Below are 19,409 nucleotides of genomic sequence, written 5' to 3'. Positions count from 1 at the left end.
CTCCTTAGAAATGTTTCCAAAGGAGTTTTTCCCCTCCACAATACTCAGCACTTATGAAGACTGAAAATTTACTGCCCAGGTCAATAACTGAAGTCAACAATTACAGCAAAGGAGGTTATTGCTTCCTCTGTCTTAATTAAACAGAGCTGGCCTACAGTGCTTTTGCTCCTTCTTGCCTCTTCCTCCCTTTCCCAAAGTAAATATATATATATATATATATATATATAAATTATATACCAGTTTGTATAAAAAGTGCCATCTTAGGTTTATGATCACCTGAAATCGGTATTTTGAAGGATGGCATTGTTTTCATTTTAAAATCTATTTAAACAGGAAACTTATATCACTGCAAATCATTTATTTGCAATTAAAACGTTGATGTTATTTTTCATTTTGGTGCCTTACTTCAGCACAAAAAGCGGTTGCAAACTGCCTGCTGTTCTCTAGCAACTCTGTGAGTTCCACCCCTGAGGTGTGAAAGGAGCAATGTTTTCAAACCCACCTCAGCTGACACTGATTGCACTGGGGAGACTGAAGAGCACCGTAATCCACAGGGCCATCATTTTTATCAAACCAAAAATTAAATAATGTGTAATCGATAACGTGCCATCAAGCTTCTGCCTCCAAGATTTCTGCTACCTCTGGCTGGGAACTCACATGCCAAACACGCCTGCACTCTGCTGTGCTGGGGCATTTCTAACATCAGCTGCAGAGAAAAACTTCCTACAGAAGAGACACAAGAAAATACACAGAAGCAGTGAACTTTCTGTCCACTGCACTGCCGGTGCTCCTGGGCTTACACCATCCAAGGAGAGATGAAATCCAAGAAGACTGCAGACAGAGATAGTGCTAGGTACAGCTGCTCTCTTGCATCTCGACTATGTCTCTGCCTCTGCTGAGCCCGACCGTCAGAGGTGTAAGCCCCTTGGGGCCCATGTGGATTGGCTGCAGATTCTGAGCTGCCTTTGCATTTTCAAGCGGGGGAATGAGAAATGTTCTTTTGCTGTGTTGTTGTTGTTGTTGTTGTTTGTTTGTTTGTTTTGTGTTTGTTTTTCTGTCATGGACAGAGAATCAAAAATATCATTTTTTTTCTGAAGATACTCAGCACCTAGCTCTTATTGCTTCCTCACTATTCATCTCTGGAGCAGCTTTTACCCTACTTTGGGTAATTAATTGCACAGTCTTATGTGCCTAGCAGAAGTTGGTGACTTGTTCCATGCAAAACTTTGAAACAAAATCAAAATTGCTTAACCAAAAAACAGTTTGACATTCTTGCATAGCTTTGTGGAAAATGCAGACTTTACCCTGCCTGAAACTATTCATTTCCTTTACGAGAACAAATAAAGCCTATCTTCTAATCATTTTTTAATTCACTGTGAATTGGGAGAGCTTGAACAGGAAAATAAGGCAAGCAACTTAAAGTCAAATATTCATTGAAAACTGTCCAGGCACCGGCAGCACTATCTAACAAAAATGATCCTAAAATTTCAACTCTGCAGGTGGGTTCACTTCAGAGAATTTTAATATAATTAAATTTCAATGTTTCTTTTCAGAACTTCATCCATAATCATAGCATTTTGTACACCGGCATGGAAGTGTATGACCAGAAAGGCGCTGATGCCGTATAGCACAATTCATTTCTCCAAGTAGTACATTGGTCCATGTGTCGTGAGGGTCAGATTGAGACAGTTAGAAAATGTTCCTCTGCAAAAACTGGAAATTGCTTCTATTACGGTCAGTCTGTTTAGTCTGTGGGTGTCAGAACGGATTAGAAATTGCATATAGAAACAATTCAATTGCCCCACAGAGTAAGAGCTCAGTTTTGTGTAACTGCAGCAGTGGATGCTTATATCTACCAATCAGTCTCAAATGGGTTTGGACTTTTTGGGGAGGGGAAACCACCCCATTACTGCCACCATGTTACACACGGGAAATGGGGGAACAGAATGATGAGATGACCTTCCCAAGTTCACCCACAAGGCCAGCAGCAGAGCCAGGCAGTGAAACCAAGTCTCTGGAGGTCCTGTCCTGTTTTGTGGGGTGCACTATCCTCTGGTTGACCCACACCCACCATCCCAGTTACTCTGCAGCAGCCAGTTCAATGTGGAATGGGTTTTCCTCCAGGATGAGCAATTCATCTTTCCCTGGCAGATCCTGCTTCAAAACATTTTTTCAGGCTTGCCAGGTAGGGATTTTGGAGAAAGGTTTTGCTCCAGTTCCACCACAGCCTATTAAATGTTACTTTTGTGCCATTGCTAGGAAAAGGCCATGGGCTTCATACTGACAGTGTCAGATCTCAGGGCGTTCCTCAGGGCGTATGCAAGAATGCATGAAATTAAAACCAATCGGACACAAAGTCAAGGAGGAATGGATCTCCACCTCCACTTACAGTCTCCTTCACGCCAAGATCTCAGGATAACAGCATGAAAACTCAGATCCTTCATATGAAGCAGACTGAAGTCCCAGTCATAGGACTCAGAGGTTGAAGGGTGAATGTGACAGCAGAGAAAAGGTGTAGGCAGTGAGAAGCTTTTGCAAGCATTATGAACCTTCTATTGATGAGGTTTTTCTGTATGAGTTAGGGCAAAGACCATTAACACAAGTGGAAGTGTACTAACAATAATAATAGCTTTTTGTGATAGCTGGGTTATTAGGGTTTTATGAAAGACCACTAATAACAGAGTTCAAGCATCACTGCCTTGTGTGTCCTTGCAAGAGTGGTGGCAGTCAGTGATGGAGAAACAGTGGCATTGCCACCCCCAGTTCAAACTCTGCCAATTTTATGTGAATGTCCCCAAAACCCAGCTGCCTCCTTTCCATCCCTAGCAGTGCAATGGCAAGGTCTGGCCTGTAATCGGTCAAAGTGGCTGGGAGCACCCCAATTTGTAAGCACAAGCCCTCAAGTAAGGTACCATCTGAAATCCCATTGCAGGTAAGTTGTCATTTTAATGCACATAAAGTCATTTTAATTCTGCCTTGGGAACTGCTGGTACCTGTGTTGGGCTCTGCCTTGCAAGGGAAAGTCGCAAGCTTTGGAGAACCAAGTAACCAGAAATCATCGTCAGATATCCACCATTCCCAGAACAACTTGTTTATGGTACAGTCTGAAGGTCCTTACCCACTTCTTAGGGTACTTCATAATACTGAAAATACAACATTTCAGCAAAACTGACCTATGATAACATTACAATTATTAAGAGCAAACCAGAAAATTAAAGTCAAGTTCCTTCTGAGATCAGCTCAGATTAGTGAATTAAGTGTGGTCTCAGATCTCCAAATCCTCCAAAAACAGGTAGCTGATAATCAAATCCTAAATGGGACAAAAAATCTTTCTTTTTGCTGCTCCATCTTCAGAAGGATGTGAAAAGATGCTTTCTCTCTGCTCTCGTGGTGGTCTCAGAGTACAGGTGTTGAGCCACTCTGATCTAACGAAGGAGAAGTCACCCATGTCAGGCACAGAACAAACTCGGTTACTAACTGCAGAAGCCAAAAGGTTTCCTTTGGTCTCACTTCATTGTTTTTTCTCCCCAAATTGAAGAGCAGCTACAATAATCATCAGTCTGTCTGCTCTTATTGAAGATGTTTTTTCACACCCAGCAACTTAGGCTTGATATGCAGCTGATGACAAGACAACCTTCAGCAAAAACTTTCAATGGCCATTTAAATAGATGTTTTGCTTCAGTGGAAGTCAGTAATTTAGCCCTCCACCTCCACAAGCAGCTGTCAGCGAACACAGGACCTTGGGGCAGTTTTCCTTGGGAACTCCAAAACAGCAAATACTTTTTCTATGTGATCACAGGAGGGCTTGGAGAGGATGTCCTGGCTCCCAGAGGCACTGTTGTCATACTCCAGACCATGCTACCTTGTACCTAACTCTACAGCTTGCGTTCACTTACTGCCTCATTAAACTCCAGCTGGTTGTTGCTCCTGTACCAGAAAATGAGGCAGTCAGCTATGCCTGACCTGGGCTCACCTGGGACCGCCCCAGGACTCTGAGATGAGCACTCCTAATTAATGTTTGTGCCATCACAACCTTGTCCATTTGATAGAAGGCAATTAGCAGTTTTCCCAGTCTTGCCTCAGACAAGGGGCTCTCACCTGCACAGGGAACAAGAAAGGCTTTAATTGATGGCATAAAACCCTGACAACAAGGAAGCAAGCAGTGAGAAAAAAAATAAAAATAAAAAATAAAATAAAAAAATCTGATTTTCATTTATTCTGCACAATGATTGCAATTATACCATATATCACATCATTTGCATTGCCACCACAGAGCCCTTTATCTCTGCCTGAGTTGCAAGCCATTTAATCTCAGCCTGCCTTTAAGAAAAGGCCTGCAGAAAAAGATACACTTGCTTTATGCTGATACAGTTAAGAGAGCTAATTTCAATTCCGAAGCAAACAAGATTTATCTAAGTTAATAGCCCAAGGGGTCCAGGAGCCAACTAGAGCAAGGCTCTTGTTGTTCTGTTTTAATAATCCACAGGACAATCCCAGGTATTTACATAAATTGGATCCTCCAGATCTCATCCAATTTCCAGATGATAATTTCCTAGGGGGAGGCCATTTACTGCTAATTCCAGAATTGTGCATACAACTTTCGCTGGCTTTGCACATAGCCCTGAAATGTATTTGGGGCAGCATAAAGGAAGTGTCCCACTTGGCACTTCTTTGACAGAGTTAAATGTCATTGGTGTCAACAGAGGGCATTTCAGAGGCGGCATTTTCCTCCTCCCATTGCAGGGTGTCCCTTGGAAGAAGCAGCTCCAATATTTATAGGCAATGTGGTGACATGTGTCAGCAGCTTTTCCTGGAGAAGCAATGCAAACTGTTGCAGAAGCGTGACAGACTGCATTTCAATTAGGCCAGAGATCCAGATAATCATTAAATTAATTTAATCCTTCATTAATGTATTACAAACCCAAAGTTCATTGAGCGTGCTGGAGAAACAACCAGTTTCTGTCTCTTCTCTTAAGGCAACATGCTGAAAAAGATAATATTATGTCATCGAGATAAGGGAATATTGCCTCTGGTTTTCTGGAAGAACTAATTGCATGGGGACAACTCCATTGTAACCTTTAGAGAAGGACTTGGGAAAGCTCACAGCCCTTGCCCACAAACATTTATGTTGGTATTTACATACAGGTTGTAACAGCCACAAATATGATTTGTCTGTCTTCGTGTTTGACTGCTTCTGAAGCCCTGCAGGGGCTGGGGTTTGTGGGGGATGTGCAGATTTCAGTATCCCAGTCCTCCTGCATATGCAGCCTGTGCTAACAGACCTGTGCTCACAGAGGCAGGGTTGAAGCTCTGTAGCTATTTTTGTCATGTCAGGGGGACCCAGCAAAGCACGTTTCTCATTGCAGAATGAACAGAAGTCACAAGGCCAAGGAAATAGCCAAAAGTCCAATCACTCAATGACCCTGCACCAAAAAACCAGTGTGTGGCCCCCTCCATCACTGAGCAGTGGGCTACTGTGGGGCTTCCCTGCTCCGTTTCTCACCTCCCTGCCTGACTCAGCCACAGAATTGGGGGAAAATGGGTGCTGATGACCTGCAACCCTCTGCCCAGCAAGGACTCCGTATGCTGGCACAGCTGCAGGAACCACCTGAGGATTTTTGGCAGAACAGGGAGGCCCTGTGCTCGCTACTGGGCTGCTTCTGCAGTCTTAATGCATGGCAGAGGAGGAGTCTGCCGGCTGCATTGGCATTTGCTATTCCTCAGATAAATCATGTCTCTGAACTGGGGAGCGTGGCTGTTTGCATCTGCCTGGAATGCAGATGAGGAGATGTTTTCTCCTTGCTTTGTTCTGAGTTAACGAACAAGAATGTCCTCATAGCACACCAGGTGCTTTTGAGGGCTGGTGTGTGCTAAGCCCCAAATTACAAGTTCAGAACATGTTTTTGGGCATGTACAGCATCAGCCGTGGAAAATAAGAATATTCGTATCAGTGTTCCTCAAAAGATGGTGAGAAGATGGATGGTCAGAGGCACCAAAGACTCAAGCAACAGCTTATCTTAATCTCAGGGAACATGATAAGCTCCTACTCCCCGCCTAGGTGTAAATAAGTGCGATTTTGTCCTATGCTCTTACACAAACAGCTTAGTTAACCTCAGTAGTAGGGCAAGAAAATGAGGTGCAGTTAAAATCATCTCTTCCAGTTTAAGGACCACCTGGGAACAAGATGCTCAGAGGTGTCTTGTAGCACTTTATCTGCTGACAATGGAAATATCCAGGCAAACAACTGCAATAATGGGTGTGGACCCTAAAGAATGTCCATTTGGGGTATCCAGGATTTTGAGGGCATTATTGAGGCAGCATCGTTTGCTTTATGCCCTTATGCCTGGATGATCAAAGCAAAATGTGGCTCTGCATCAGACCTTCCAGGAGGAACCTGGAAGAAGGTGGTCATTTACCTGCTGTGATAAGGGGCAGGACTGTGGCACAGGCCTGGCTCTGCCATGCTTTTGTAAAAGATAAGAAACCAGCCTTTCTTGTGTCTCCAGCCTGGTCCTACATCTACTGTGAGATGGTGACCCCCTGTGGAAAGCGTTTAGGTTACATGTGCAAGGCTGCAGGAGGTGCGAGCTGAGCACTGGGAGTAGAAAGAGTTTATCACCGGGACCAGTTTTCCAGACTGGAAATTCACCCATTCCCTCACTCAGCCTGCTCCTTCCTGCTAACCATGCCATATCGCCTTTCTAAGAAGCTCTGGGAGATGACCAGAGACATGAGAAGGGAAAGACCACAGCGTCCTGTGCCCATCTCACCTGGAGGCAAGAGCCACCAAGCAAGCCTCCTGGCAGGTTCCCTGCACCCTGGCGTTCAGCAACCTCAGTACCACAATGTCAGGCATATCTGAGCAACCACCAGTGGGGAAGGCCACAGGCAGACCAAACTGGTGGTGTGCAGCCAAGAGAAGCTCCCCAGACTTTCCAGAAGTCTGGAAAACAGGGAGTGGATGTGTTTCCCCAAGGGAACTTCAGATCAAGGCCCAGTCTACCCCTCTGTGACTCTGGCCAAAGCAAGGTGTTCGCAGAGCCGTGTTCCCTTCACAGTGGGTTCTTTAGCACCACCTGAAGGTTTTGAAGGTGCACGAGCAACTCTGCTAAGCAGCAGAACCCACCAAGTGATACACAGCCCCTTGGACATGGCACCACCTGGCCAGCTTCACCACCTGCTGGTGGGCAGAAGATGCAGGATTTAGTGAAAGGCCATCACCAAGGAATCCTCCATGACTCAGGATTTAGTGAAAGGCCACCACCAAGGAATCCTCCATGACTCCAATGGGGTTTGGGAGCCCCCGCAGGCAGCAAGGTGTCTGGTCACAGCTCCTGCATGGGCTTCGGGCAGTGACACCAGGGCCACTGGAAGGATCCGTCCCCAGCTCCAGGCTCTCCTGTTCAGCCAGGTCCCTGTGGCCCCACCAGCACCATGAGGACAGACAAGTCTGGGCATGGCCTCCTCCTTGGGAGAGGGGAATTGAAGTGCTAAAGATCTCTGCAATCCCTTTTAGAGACAAGAAAAAAAAAAACAAAGAAACCAAAAGAAACACAGAGGCTGTAGCACAGCTTGTAGCACAGGCCCAGGGGCAGGCTCTTTTCCAGGCAAGTCACTTTGGCACGCCATATTGCCTTGGATTGAAAAAACCTCTTCCACACCATGAGTATCACTCTGGAGAACATTATCATATTTGCTCTTCAATTTCTAAAAGGCTGATCTCATCAACTGTTCCACTTTTGCCCCTGTTCATCCCATTTTTGTCTGTAACCTCTTCTGAGTGAATCCCTGATGACCAGTAGGGCCTGGGGTCTGCAGAGGTGAGGTACCAGGGAATTTGTGGGCACAGCAGCGACCAGAAGCACCCCTGACCAAGGAGCAGTGTTAGCTGTGCCTGAGTGACTTAGAGAGGGAGCACCACAAGAATATTACTCACCAATCATACCTTAATTACATTATTTTTCGCTTTTGTATTATAAATATAGGCTGGGTTGGGATCCCATGCTTTTGGGCCAGATGAGCCAAATAAAGTTAGAGGAAAATATTTGTGGATCCCCAATCAGTTAGACCACGCAGTCAGACAGAGGATCAGCACTTGATGCGCTGGCATGAGTTCATTCGTCTCTTCTGAAGGCTGTGGAAGTGCTGGGGGTTATCCACCCCAGGAGAAGAAGGGGATCAGCAGCTCCCAACCCAAACCCACCACGACAGCGTACGTCCTCCCACTCCATACCACAATGCTAGGGACCCTGTCCCTGAACTGTGGCTTTGCACCAGCTTGGAGCTCCCTGGCTCATCCAAGCACAGAGCGCATCGGCCCTGACTGCACACTCTCTGGACTGACAGCACATGCAGAGGTGACTTTGTTGTCTTCCTTTCTCTCCTCCCTAGATACTAAGCACTTTCCCCTTCCTGGGGACAAATAATCTGGGGTCAGCATTTAATTTCTCACTCAATTACTTCCCAATCGAATTGGCTTTGCTGATAGTCAGAGGATGCTGTGTCTTTGTGTGTGTGTGTGTGTGTGTGTGTGTGTGTGTGTTTGCAAACTCAGCAGAGGGTCTGAAAACCCATCAGGCCTTTTCCCTCCTGCCTTCATTACCACCATCGACCAAGAAGCTCTGCAGTTAATATTTAGCTGACAATCTTTGGGATGGGGTGGAAAAAACTGTTTCCCAGATGTTACTTCCTATGGCAGCTGTGGCTCTTCCCGTTCCCCCTGCCCCCCCCCCCCCCAGACACCCCTGTCCCCCCCCAGGCCCTTCACCAGCCCAAGGTGATCTCTACACCCCTGCTAGCCCAGCCCATGGTGTGCACAAACCACACGGGCCCCCCACATCACTCTGTGCATCACCGCAGACCCCAGTGACATGCTTGGGGGGGTAAAATTATCTGTTCTGAATATCCCAATATGAATTCCTATTCTGCAGATTGGATATCTCTCCTTCCCCGGTGAGCACAGGCTTTGGACTTGCGCTGTTATCATTAGAGATGGTAATCACAGGGTCAAAAGAAGATTTTTCTGAGAGCTCTTGATGTGTGCTGTATTACTGAAAGTGTGCCTGTGCTGCTTTACCTCTAATATCTGCTGAGCTCTGCTGCACCTTGCTTTCCCAGCACAAATATCTGCAGGAAGCATTTACTATATTTGGGAGAGAGTAGTTTAAAATGGCACAGAGCAAAAAGTCTTGCCAGTTCCCCAAATCTCCATCAAACTGAAATCCCAGAGCCAGTCTTGTTCAAAAGCCTCCGAGCAAGCTGGCTGAGTGAAAAAGCACGTCAGAGCTGTGGAAATGTTGCATTTGTTATTCTCTCAGCATTCTGAAGGAGAAATAATTTTCACTGAACCACCAGGGGCACGCAGGAGATGGGCAAAGTGTCAGACTGAATAGGAAAAATACTTCTATGATATCCAACACAAAAAGCAATGAAAAAATCTGTTATTCTGGGAGGAAAAATAGACAAAAATCTGTACTCATGTCAACAAGTCCCATGAGTTTTAACAGAGGGAGATCTGTGTAATCAGACAACCTGCCCAGCCTAGCCATGCTCAGAGGGCCAAAGCTAATTTCGTTTTGTAGGCTACCACTCTTCTGGAGGGGAGCCCTTCTGTAACTGGCCCCGTGACCCCCGAGGCCACCAAGAAGCATCCTTTCGAATGGCTCTGGTGCCCCCTTTCTTCCAGAGGAGGTGTGCTCAGAAACGGCTGCTTTTGTAAACTGAAGTCAACCAAAAGGCCCACCCTGACTTTTCTTCAGCCTCCTCCACTCTTAGGCGCTTCTGGTATATTTTCTCCGGGGATGTCAGGGCGTCTCCCCAGCCTCACAAGATGGGAAGAAAACCACTGCTCATCTGTACAGACAGAGGGGCTTCACATTTGCTCCCAGCAGAACGTATGGGTTGCAGAAGTAAAGGGTAAAGAAGTAAAGCACTGAGACATGGTTGGCATGGGTGTCTGCTCCAGTTCCCACACAGCTTCAGAGCTTCCCCCAGCAAGTCTGGACAGGGAAGGGGATGCTCAGTGTAAATATCACTTGAAATTATGCTTTTCTTGCTAACTTTTATATTCAAGGTATAAAACCAATTCCATGGCCAGGCCTCAGACCCAACTTCTTCTCCAGATGGGGGAGTGCCCTTTGTGACACCTGTACTCAGTGGAGAACAGAGGGGATCACACACATTTATTTCACAATAGTCCTTCAGGCAGAAATTTTCTTTTTTTCAGCACTCATGCTGCTTCCTATCTCACATGACTCTATTATTAATAATAATTATGATGATGTTATTAATATTAATATTATTAATATTGTGTTGAAATGCTGGGATTTTATTTTAGTCCTGTTTTTCCCCTTTCATTCTCCAAGTTAAGGAGAGAAAATGAAATGATACTGCTGCACAGTGTCCCCTACAGTCTGCTGCTGTGAATGGCCAAGATTAGGAAAGCAGGGAGACTGCTTGCAAGGCAAGTGGCAAACTACCCACCTGCAGGCATGGCCAGGAGAGGAGATAAATACAGGGAGGAAGAGCCTTTGCTTGCTAATAATAGCCTTGACCCAGCTAGAGCCAGATCACTCTGGGGTACTTAAAGAGAAAGGGTGGAGACGGCATGACATGAGGGACTATGTTTCTCAGCTGGTGGGGAAGTGGGCACCACACAATGTCACAAGTCCATGGTGAAGGTAAAGAATGGTTCCTGCAACCTCAGCACTAGGATGCACGTAGCCCTTGAGCAGTGGGATGAATAGGAGAAGCTGGCACATGCCCTCTCAGCTTCTCACCAACAGACTACTGCCAAAGCTGGGCTGGGAGTGAGGAAGAACTCAGCATCATTAGCAAGGATCTAATTCAGGTACTTCCATGCATAGCCCTGTAGAAACAATCAACAGATTAACACTGTGTCCTGTAGGGAAAGGGATCTGAAGTCTTACCTCTGGTGTAATCAGCAAGAGATAAAGCACCAAGAGGTAAAATGTTAGGTGGATTTGACCAGAAAGTTTGATCTCCTGCAGGATCAATATTACAGTGATTTTAAGGCATTGCACATTAATGATGAATACAAACAGCCTGGCATCTTCAAACACTCTTGAAAGAAGTCTAGATGCCTTAATCTAAGAAATATTATACATTCTGAGCATATACACATTGACAACAGTGTTGGGCAGCACAGCCTTAGGTCTGCAGTGCCCCATGGTGACCTGAATTCTTACATGGTCATTTGCTTTCATAATTGCAGGAAATTGCCATTTAGGCTGTGCAGAGGGAAGTCTCCATGCCTGGCAGGAGCACTGAGAGCTTCATTTGAGTACAGGCCTGCAGGTACAGGCACTGCTAAGGTGGGCTACACTAATGCTCTTGGCAGGGGACCTGCCACTAATGCTCTTAGCCTGTTGCAAATGGGAAGTAACACAGCCCATCGAGGAAGGTAATTAAATTAAATCAAGTTTTTTTGGCATTTGCTCTGGGTGGAAAATACACAGGGACTGTCACCAAGGCTGACACTCAGCAGCTGGTGAGGATAGGGTAATCCGTGCCATTTGTTCACGACCCTTGTCATTGGCATTTCAGCATGAAAATGCAAGACCTTCAAATTTAGGAGCTTATAACATCCAAACTCTCCATTTCTCTGGCACACCCATTGTTTTTTCCACATGCTGTTTGGGGCTGCTCTCTAACAAACACAGCCAAAGTGGTGAAAATGCCTGGTAATGGTTGTCTGCATCCTGATGTCTTCTTGCCAAGTCTCCTTCCCAGCAAAACCAGGCCTCAAGCGAAGATGATAAAAGGGAGAGGCCTGAAACATGGGCAAACCCACCAACAACCCGAGGATGGAGCCCCTTCAGCCAGATATCCCCACAGAGGCTTCCTTCCCTCAAGAAGATGAGCACACCTGAACTAGTTGGTGTCAACTGCAAACTTGCTGAGGGTTAACTCAATCCATCCTCAAAATTATGAGTGTCTCATCTTGTCATGGAAGGAGACCAGCTTAGCGAGACAGGACCTGCCTTTCGTGCACCCCTGCTCACTGGGGCTGATCCCCAGGGTGTCCTGGATGTGCTGTGCCATGACACTCAGCATGATCTGCTCCACGGCCTCCCTGGGAGCACCTGGCCCCGAGGGCAGATTGACAGGCCTGTAATTGCCCGCATTCTCCTTCCTGCCTTTCCTGGACATGGGTGTAGAAGTCCTCTGTCTGGGCATGCCTTGTGCAGGCAGGCCTGCTGCCTGTCCCTGCCCCAGGAGAGAGCCCGAGGCACTTGCTGGGCTTGGAGGCCACCCCCTGCAGCAGCCCCCCATGGGTGGAAGCACCAGCCTCTACTGGGGCAGGTGGGGCAGGCCCCCAAGGGAGCTGCAGCCTCTGCTCCAGTCCGAGTGCCCACTGTTCTGCCGGGAGGCTCAGGCAGGACGAGTGCCCCGACCAGTGCAGACAGTACCTCAAAGTGGCTTTTGAATTAATCTGATGAGAAATTACTGTTGGGATTGGAATTTGTAGGCATAGGACATTACAGAATCATAGTGTGGTGTGGGTTGAAAGGGACCTTGAAGACCATCTAATTCCAACCCCCCTGCCATAGACAGGAACACTAGACCAGGTTGCTCAAAGTTCCATCCAAAACACTTCCAAGGAGGGGGCATCCCCAGCTTCTCTGGGGTGAAGAATTTCATCCTTATATCAAATCTAGATCTACTTTCTTTTAGTTTAAACCCATTAACTCTTCCTGTCTCTGCACTACCTGGTGAAGATTCCCTCTCCATCTTTCCTGCAGGCCCTCCTTACACTGGACGGCTGCAATGAGCTCTCCTTCTGTTCTCCAGGCTGAACATCCTCAGCTCTCCCAGCCTGTCTTCACAGGAGAGGTGCTCAGCCCTCTGATCATCCTCGTGGTGTGAGAAACAAAGATGTGTTTTGGCAATAGAGAATTATTTTTCTTTATTCCAAGGTAGTTGTGTAGTCATAATAAGGAGAAATGCTAAGTAGATAAGCGGACAGTAGAAGGCCTCACTGTTCCAAAATAAGGTAGAAGCTTGAGAAAAACAGGATGAGCAGTGTGAGAACAGTAAAACAAAGATCACAAGTTCTCAAAACATAAGAAAGGAGAAATTAAAGGGTTGAAAAAAAAAAAAAAAAAAAAGAAAGAAAGAAAAATTGTACATATGTGGTGTAGAGGAGCATCAAGTAGCTTGTGAACCTGTAGTACTCAGACAACGAGGAAACGGGAGGTGATCAGGCGTTGGGTAATAGGGAATAAAAGTTGATGATTTGTTTACTAAAATGGGCTCCTGATTGACAGGACACCCACCATTGCAATCGCAAATGAAATAAGCTTTACAGAAGATCCTGTCTGAAGAAAATTGAGATTTTTCTCACAGTGGCCCTCCTCTGGTCCTGCTCCAACAGGTCCTTGTCCTTATTGTCCTAGGGTCCCCAGAGGTGAACACAATACTCAGGTATTCTGCCAGCCTGGGAGCTCAGCCTGGACACCCAGACTGGGACTTGGTCTCTGCAGCCTTGGAACTTGGCCTCAGATCAGGGGCCCTCCTTGAGGGTGCCAGGGGCATCCTAGAAATCCAGTCGGGCACCAGAGACATCCAGAAGATGCCATCAGTCAGGGCAAAACAAGAAACTGAGGAACAACTTCTCATCTTAGAAGGTAAAAATAGTCTGGGAAATAAGGTATTGGCTTGGTGATGGTGAGCTGTGAGCTCTAGAAAAAGGACAGGGCTAAAGCTGATTTTCCTTGAGTTACCTTGTCTCCACAACAAAGCAATGGGTTATTAACCCCTTCATTAGGCAGCTGTATTTCCCATTAGAAGAATCCATCCTCTTTTCAAGTTACGCACTCTTGTTTTGCTCTCCTTCAGTAGATCCAAGTTGTCCCATGCCCAAAGATGTGGCTGTATTTGTCCTCACCAAGATACCCAAGCATTTTGTCCTGGTTTCAGTTAGGACACAGTTAATTTTCCTCCTAGTATCTGGTAAGGTGCTATGCTTTGGATTAGGATGAGAAGAGTGCTGATAGCATGCTGATGCTTTAATTGCTGCAGAGCAGTGCTTACACCAAGCCAAGGACTTTTCAGCTCCTCGCACTGTCCTGCCAGTGGGCAGGCTGGGGGTGCAGCAGGAGCTGGGAGGGGACAGACCCAGGACAGCTGACCCAAACTGGCCGAAGGGGTATTCCATACCATCTGACAGCATGCTGAACAATATGTAGGGGTGGCTAGCTGGGGCGGGGGGCTGGCTGCTCGGGGTTGGGCTGGGCATTGGTCAGCGGGCGATGAGCAATTGTATTGTGCATCACTTGTTTCATACACACTCTTATTATTATTTCCTATCTTAATAAACTGTCTTTATCTCAACTCACAGGCTTCACTTTCCCCTTTCTCTCCCCCATCCCAGCGAGGGAAGGGGGAGGGTGAGCAAATGGCTGTGCGGTGTTTAGCTGCTGGCCGGGTTAAACCACAGCTCATTTATTAGGTTGTATCAACAAACATTTGTTCTCACCAAGATACCCTTTTATTACAAGTTGGTTTGTCCAGCCGTCAGATCATTTCTGCACCGTTTCTCTGCACCCTTCCCAGTTTACTCACCTTCATTTCAAAAGAGGAGCACCAGACCCAGATACATGACTGCCACTCTTGAAGAATAACACAGAGCATGGCAGAACATAACTTATTTTGTCCTCAGGTGAGATTTACGAATATGTTTACTTCAAAACACAGAGAAGCAAAGATGCCATACAAAGGAGGAAATGCACTATTAGGACTATGCAATACTAGAAGCATCCCCCTTGTTCACCTCAGCACCTTCACTCACTCCCAAGACTCCTGTTAACCTGGCAGCTTCCCCCACCCCATAGAGATGGAATTTATTTCAAGGGGATCGTGCTCCTTCCTTCCAGCCTTCCACAATGTGTTGAAAACAAGTCCCCCTTTTTTGTTCTCCTCTCTTACTTACCATCTGCTCAGGAAAGCTTCTTTTGCTGGAGTACTGGGGCATCACATCACAAGACCTTGAAAAAGTACATTTTTTTCCTAGATCCAGAGCTGTCTTTCCCTGTGACACTCACACCAACTCCAAATATAGCATCATACATACTGAAACCAGCAGTGTGCTTGACTGAGCAGAAGACCCCACCAGGTTCCTCACATGCTTGGATTTAGAGGGTTGCTTCTGGGGAATATCCATCCTCAGAGAAGGTTTTGTGTCCACAATCTATTTGCTATAAAACCACCTACGTAAGACTTGCTGATGATGATGTTTCTTACTTACCAGTTACTCACTCAACACCACTTATTAACATTCCCATTGTTTTTGCACTACACTACCCTCAGGCTAAGTAGACTATTGGTATCGGGGTCACCTCATCCATCCTTTTCAACGCAGGCACAGTATGCCATGTTTCCCTGCAGTACAATTTAATTAGTTTAACAGGAAACACCTCAGCCAGTTCTCTTAATAGTTCGTAGGCACTGATCCTCTCAACCTGCTCATTTAAAGGTATTTGCCCTAGTTAGACATGATTCAAATTCCCCCTGCTTAACACACCACCAGACTACAGTTCTGCCTCCCCACAAGCCAGGCTTGTCATTCTCCACCTTCCAGGCCTCTCTACACCCACAGGTTTGCAAATGAAAGTACAATCAGCTGTTCCTCCAGCTCCACTGGCCTTAATGAAGGCTATAAATGAAGTTGGCCATGTTACTGCTTAGAGTACTAGTAAGGCCCTCAGGCTTTCTACTCAGCACTTCTGTTTCAGAAACACTAGGAATACAGGAGGATAACTTAAGATGCAATGCCAGAGGAAACAGAGGTTTATAAGAGACCTCATATGCAGTGTAAAAGGACAGAGCAGTCAGTTCTTATACAGCACAGCTGCATAAGTCCACGCAGCTGATGTAGATGTTAGAATGAGATTTCACACACCCCACCATGAGTGCCAGTTAACTTTCCCAAAAATCAGTGTTGCAAACCAGAGTGATTCCAAAACCAGAACATTTCTTCTGTCAGAACAGCTAGTGACCTTGGTCCCTTACTCAAAACTGGAGACCAGTTAAGTCACAAGCAACATGACTTACCTCTTGTCATTAGGGCCCCCTATTCCTTCTCACCCCATCCTCTGGGGACAGGAGACTGGGTGACAAATAAAAGCAACCCCTCCCTCAAAGAGAGGAGAAACCCATTACAGAGACAACCACACACCACAGCAACATGGAATTATGTTTTAATGTTTACAGTAGTCACTTCACAGGGACAACCAACTTTTTCCTTAAGAGTTCTGATGCTAGAATTACTTTATTGGGAAAATTGAGAAAAACAGCTACACCAAAGTATTATTACAATGAGGAAAAACAAAGTTGAGATCATACTGTGCTTTAGAGGAAGGTTACATAGTTTTACTTGCATAACACACACAGAAGTATTTGAGTTAACAGATATTGATGCATCCCATCTCAATTCATGTTATTACTTTTTTTTAATGCTGGTTGCTGGTCTCTGCTGGAGCCAAGGAAGCTTACTTGCAGCTACTTTTCAGTAGTTTAATTTCATTTAGCCAAGGAATAGTGTACACTACAAAGTTGCAAGTGGTGTACTATGGAGAGAGGAAAAAAAGCAATTATCAGTTTAAAAGCATACAACAGCGTCCTTTGCCATCACTCTATACGGATTTACCCTATCACGTGATCCTTGAATGTATACCACTTCTGGCTCTCTGGACTTGCACTCTCCTGGCAAGTATTCTGGAACACTACTCCTGTTAGTACTTGCTCAGGACCAATCATTTCTCTCAAATACTAACACAGAAGCCAAGCAGTCAGCACTTCTGAAGATCAAGTTACTTGCTTATCCCAGTCATACACTAGTTCCCACTGGCAGAAGCCTTTCAGCCTGGGCTGTACTTCAACTGTAGCTCTCATTTAGAGGCAAGTATGCCCACACAACTAATCAATCTGTTTGTGCATGCTTGTCTAATTATTGCAGCTCTGTCAGTGGTGCTCAGTGGATTACTTGTGCGTAGTGACAGTTCTCATACATGCAGGCATAAGCTGCACATACACACAAGTACAGTCTATCACTGATTAATACCAGCAATGAAATAGCAAACAAGACCAAACACTGACCAAAACATGGTAGATAAATTGGTGCTCTCACCTGAAAAGCTAAATTATTGCTGAAATAGCATTGTGATACAAGACTGCTGTGCAACGCAGCTTGGTGGCTACTCGGAAAACTGGGGTAATCTCTCAGTTGTTATCGGTGCTTAGCCCATAGCACAATCCACAGTAATGGGAGTCCCTCATGGAAGGGCATTAAGTCAAGCTGTCCCATCAGCATAGGATAAAAGGAGCACAAATGGGTATGGGCGCTCAGGGCACCAGACTGAGCACCAAAAGACCCTGCTTGACAGTTTCCTCTGCGTATCCCTGAGATTAGAGCCATGAGCACCCTCAGAGGATTGAGGCATGCTCCAGTGTGCTGTGCACCACAGCCTCAGTCTCCACTTAAATATGCTAAGAGGCCTCGCTTCCTCTGTCAGGAAGATCTGGCAAGACAAGTTCTGCAAGGGTGGCATCATCTCATCCAGCCTAAGAGACCAACATCTCTGATTTTCTTAAGAGGCAGACAGGTGGTGACACAGCCCATACCTCTCTGCAGCACACCAGCTGAAGAAAAGGCATCAAAAACCCAGGGAGCAACACATGCTCCTCGGGAGCCTACCTTAGCCATCTCTGGAGTGTCGTGAAAAGAACAGCTCTGGGGATCTGCTGTTGCCTTTGTGCAAGTTGTCCGGCCAACCTCAACTTCCATGGTGTATTTGATTCCAGACACAAGCTGCAACAAGACAATGGGCAGAAACAGCTTTATCCACAACACATACATAAAAGCTCTCCAAAGAGAGGACCCTGACAGAAAGGAAGATAGTTTTGTCATCACATTTCTGCAGCCAGAATCAAGAGTTACAGACAGCAGCATGTGGCAACCTTCACAGAAGAGACACTTGAGGTCCTTTGAAAAACAGGAAACAAAATCCATGTAAACAAGTTTTGCCACAGACTCCTTCATCAGTAGAGGAAGACGCATGTTAACTCATCCACAATATAAGGAAGTTACTAACTTCTCCTGTAATTTCAGCCCCACCACGCAGGCACTCAGATGTAGGTGCCTCAAGACAGGTTTTATTTTTATTTATTTTTAATATATATCTGCTTCTGTGGCAGAACAGCTCGAGTTAACACAGCAGCAGCTGCTCCCACACAGCACCACGAAGGGGTCGGGTGCCCCGGTGCCCCCGAGTGGCTGTCCCCAGCCAGCTGCCAAGGCTGAGCCCCCCGGCACCCACCTGCCGCTGGGCGCTGACGATCCGCACCACCCTGCTGGTGTACTTGTCGTTGCTGGCCCTGTTGTACTGCGCCATGGCGAACTGCAGGGCTCGCTGCATGCCCTCATCGTTCTCCGCAACATCCACGGGAGCCCCCAGGAGCCGCCGGTGCTCCTCGCTGCCCAGGACGGCCTGGGCCAGCAGCAGGGTGGCTGCCAGCAGCGCCACGAAAGCCCGAGCGCCCGCCATGCCTGCACCTTCCCCCCAGCGCCGCCGCCGCCGCCATTTTAAGGCCGCCGGGGCTGGGCGGGACGCGGCCCCTGCCCGCAGCGCCCGCCCCGGCCCTCCGCGCTCCTCCCCGGCCCGGGAGGCACGCAGCGGGGGTTCTTGTCCCGGGGAGGGCTTGTATGGGGTTGTGTCAGCCGGTTCTCGCCCATGTCCCCACAGCCAGGCAGGAAATAGAGTCGGGGGCTGGCTTTTGGGGTTGTGGTGTCCCTCTGTAACCGTGCCCGAGGCTGGCACACGCTTCCCACAAAGCAGGCGGGCAAGGGATGCACGCCGCCTGTTAGCTGCTCGTGGGGGCTGCTGCGAGCTGCCCGAGGCTGGTTTTTTTTTCTTCCAAGGAGGGCAGGTTTTAAAATCTAGTGAGCCTGGGGCCTCGTGCTGAGCACCGCCACGTCTTGCCATCAGTGGCATTCCTGGAAAGGCAGAGTGAATGTGCAATAGCACAGGGCCCAGCTGGACCCAGGACACGGACAGGGCTTTGCTTTGGTGTTTAACACTTTTATCCATCCCCCCCCCCCCCATGCCAGACTTCAGTCAAGGTATAGACTGGAGACCATGGTTACTAGTAGGATGGTTACTCATCAGACTGCTAGCTGTTGTAAGCTCTGGGCTGGGTAGCAGTTCCTGGCTTGCCCAGAGTTGCTGCAACAAGCAGCATGAGTGCCAGATCCAGAGGGCCCAGAGTCACCATAATGCACAGTCAACACTGTAAATCAGGCCGTTGTTCATCGAAGACAGAGCCAGTGCGTCCCTCAGCTGAGCAAGACTCAGAAGAAGAACAGGCATTTGAAGAGAGAACAAATACAT

The 19,409-nt window shown here is 47.0% G+C and overlaps 1 protein-coding gene and 1 long non-coding RNA gene across 3 annotated transcripts in view; one reads left to right on the top strand and one right to left on the bottom strand.

The window, feature by feature from the left end:
• LOC118165182 overlaps window positions 1–19,409 on the top strand; it is a 452,777-nt gene that overhangs the window by 15,884 nt on the left and 417,484 nt on the right. The window lies entirely within an intron of this gene.
• On the bottom strand, window positions 16,205–18,566 carry LOC118165178 (cystatin-like). The gene is made up of 3 exons (XM_035323124.1): window positions 18,339–18,566; window positions 17,717–17,830; window positions 16,205–16,589 (listed from the first exon to the last, which is right to left on the bottom strand). Exons 1-3 carry the CDS (start codon window positions 18,564–18,566, stop codon window positions 16,512–16,514), a joined length of 420 nt encoding a protein of 139 aa, XP_035179015.1. The 3' UTR covers window positions 16,205–16,511.

Source organism: Oxyura jamaicensis, chromosome 3, assembly GCF_011077185.1.
Source record: "Oxyura jamaicensis isolate SHBP4307 breed ruddy duck chromosome 3, BPBGC_Ojam_1.0, whole genome shotgun sequence".
Lineage (NCBI taxonomy): Eukaryota > Metazoa > Chordata > Aves > Anseriformes > Anatidae > Oxyura > Oxyura jamaicensis.
The sequence above is the reverse complement of the archived record's forward strand: the minus strand, read 5'-3'. Positions and strand labels throughout refer to the sequence as shown.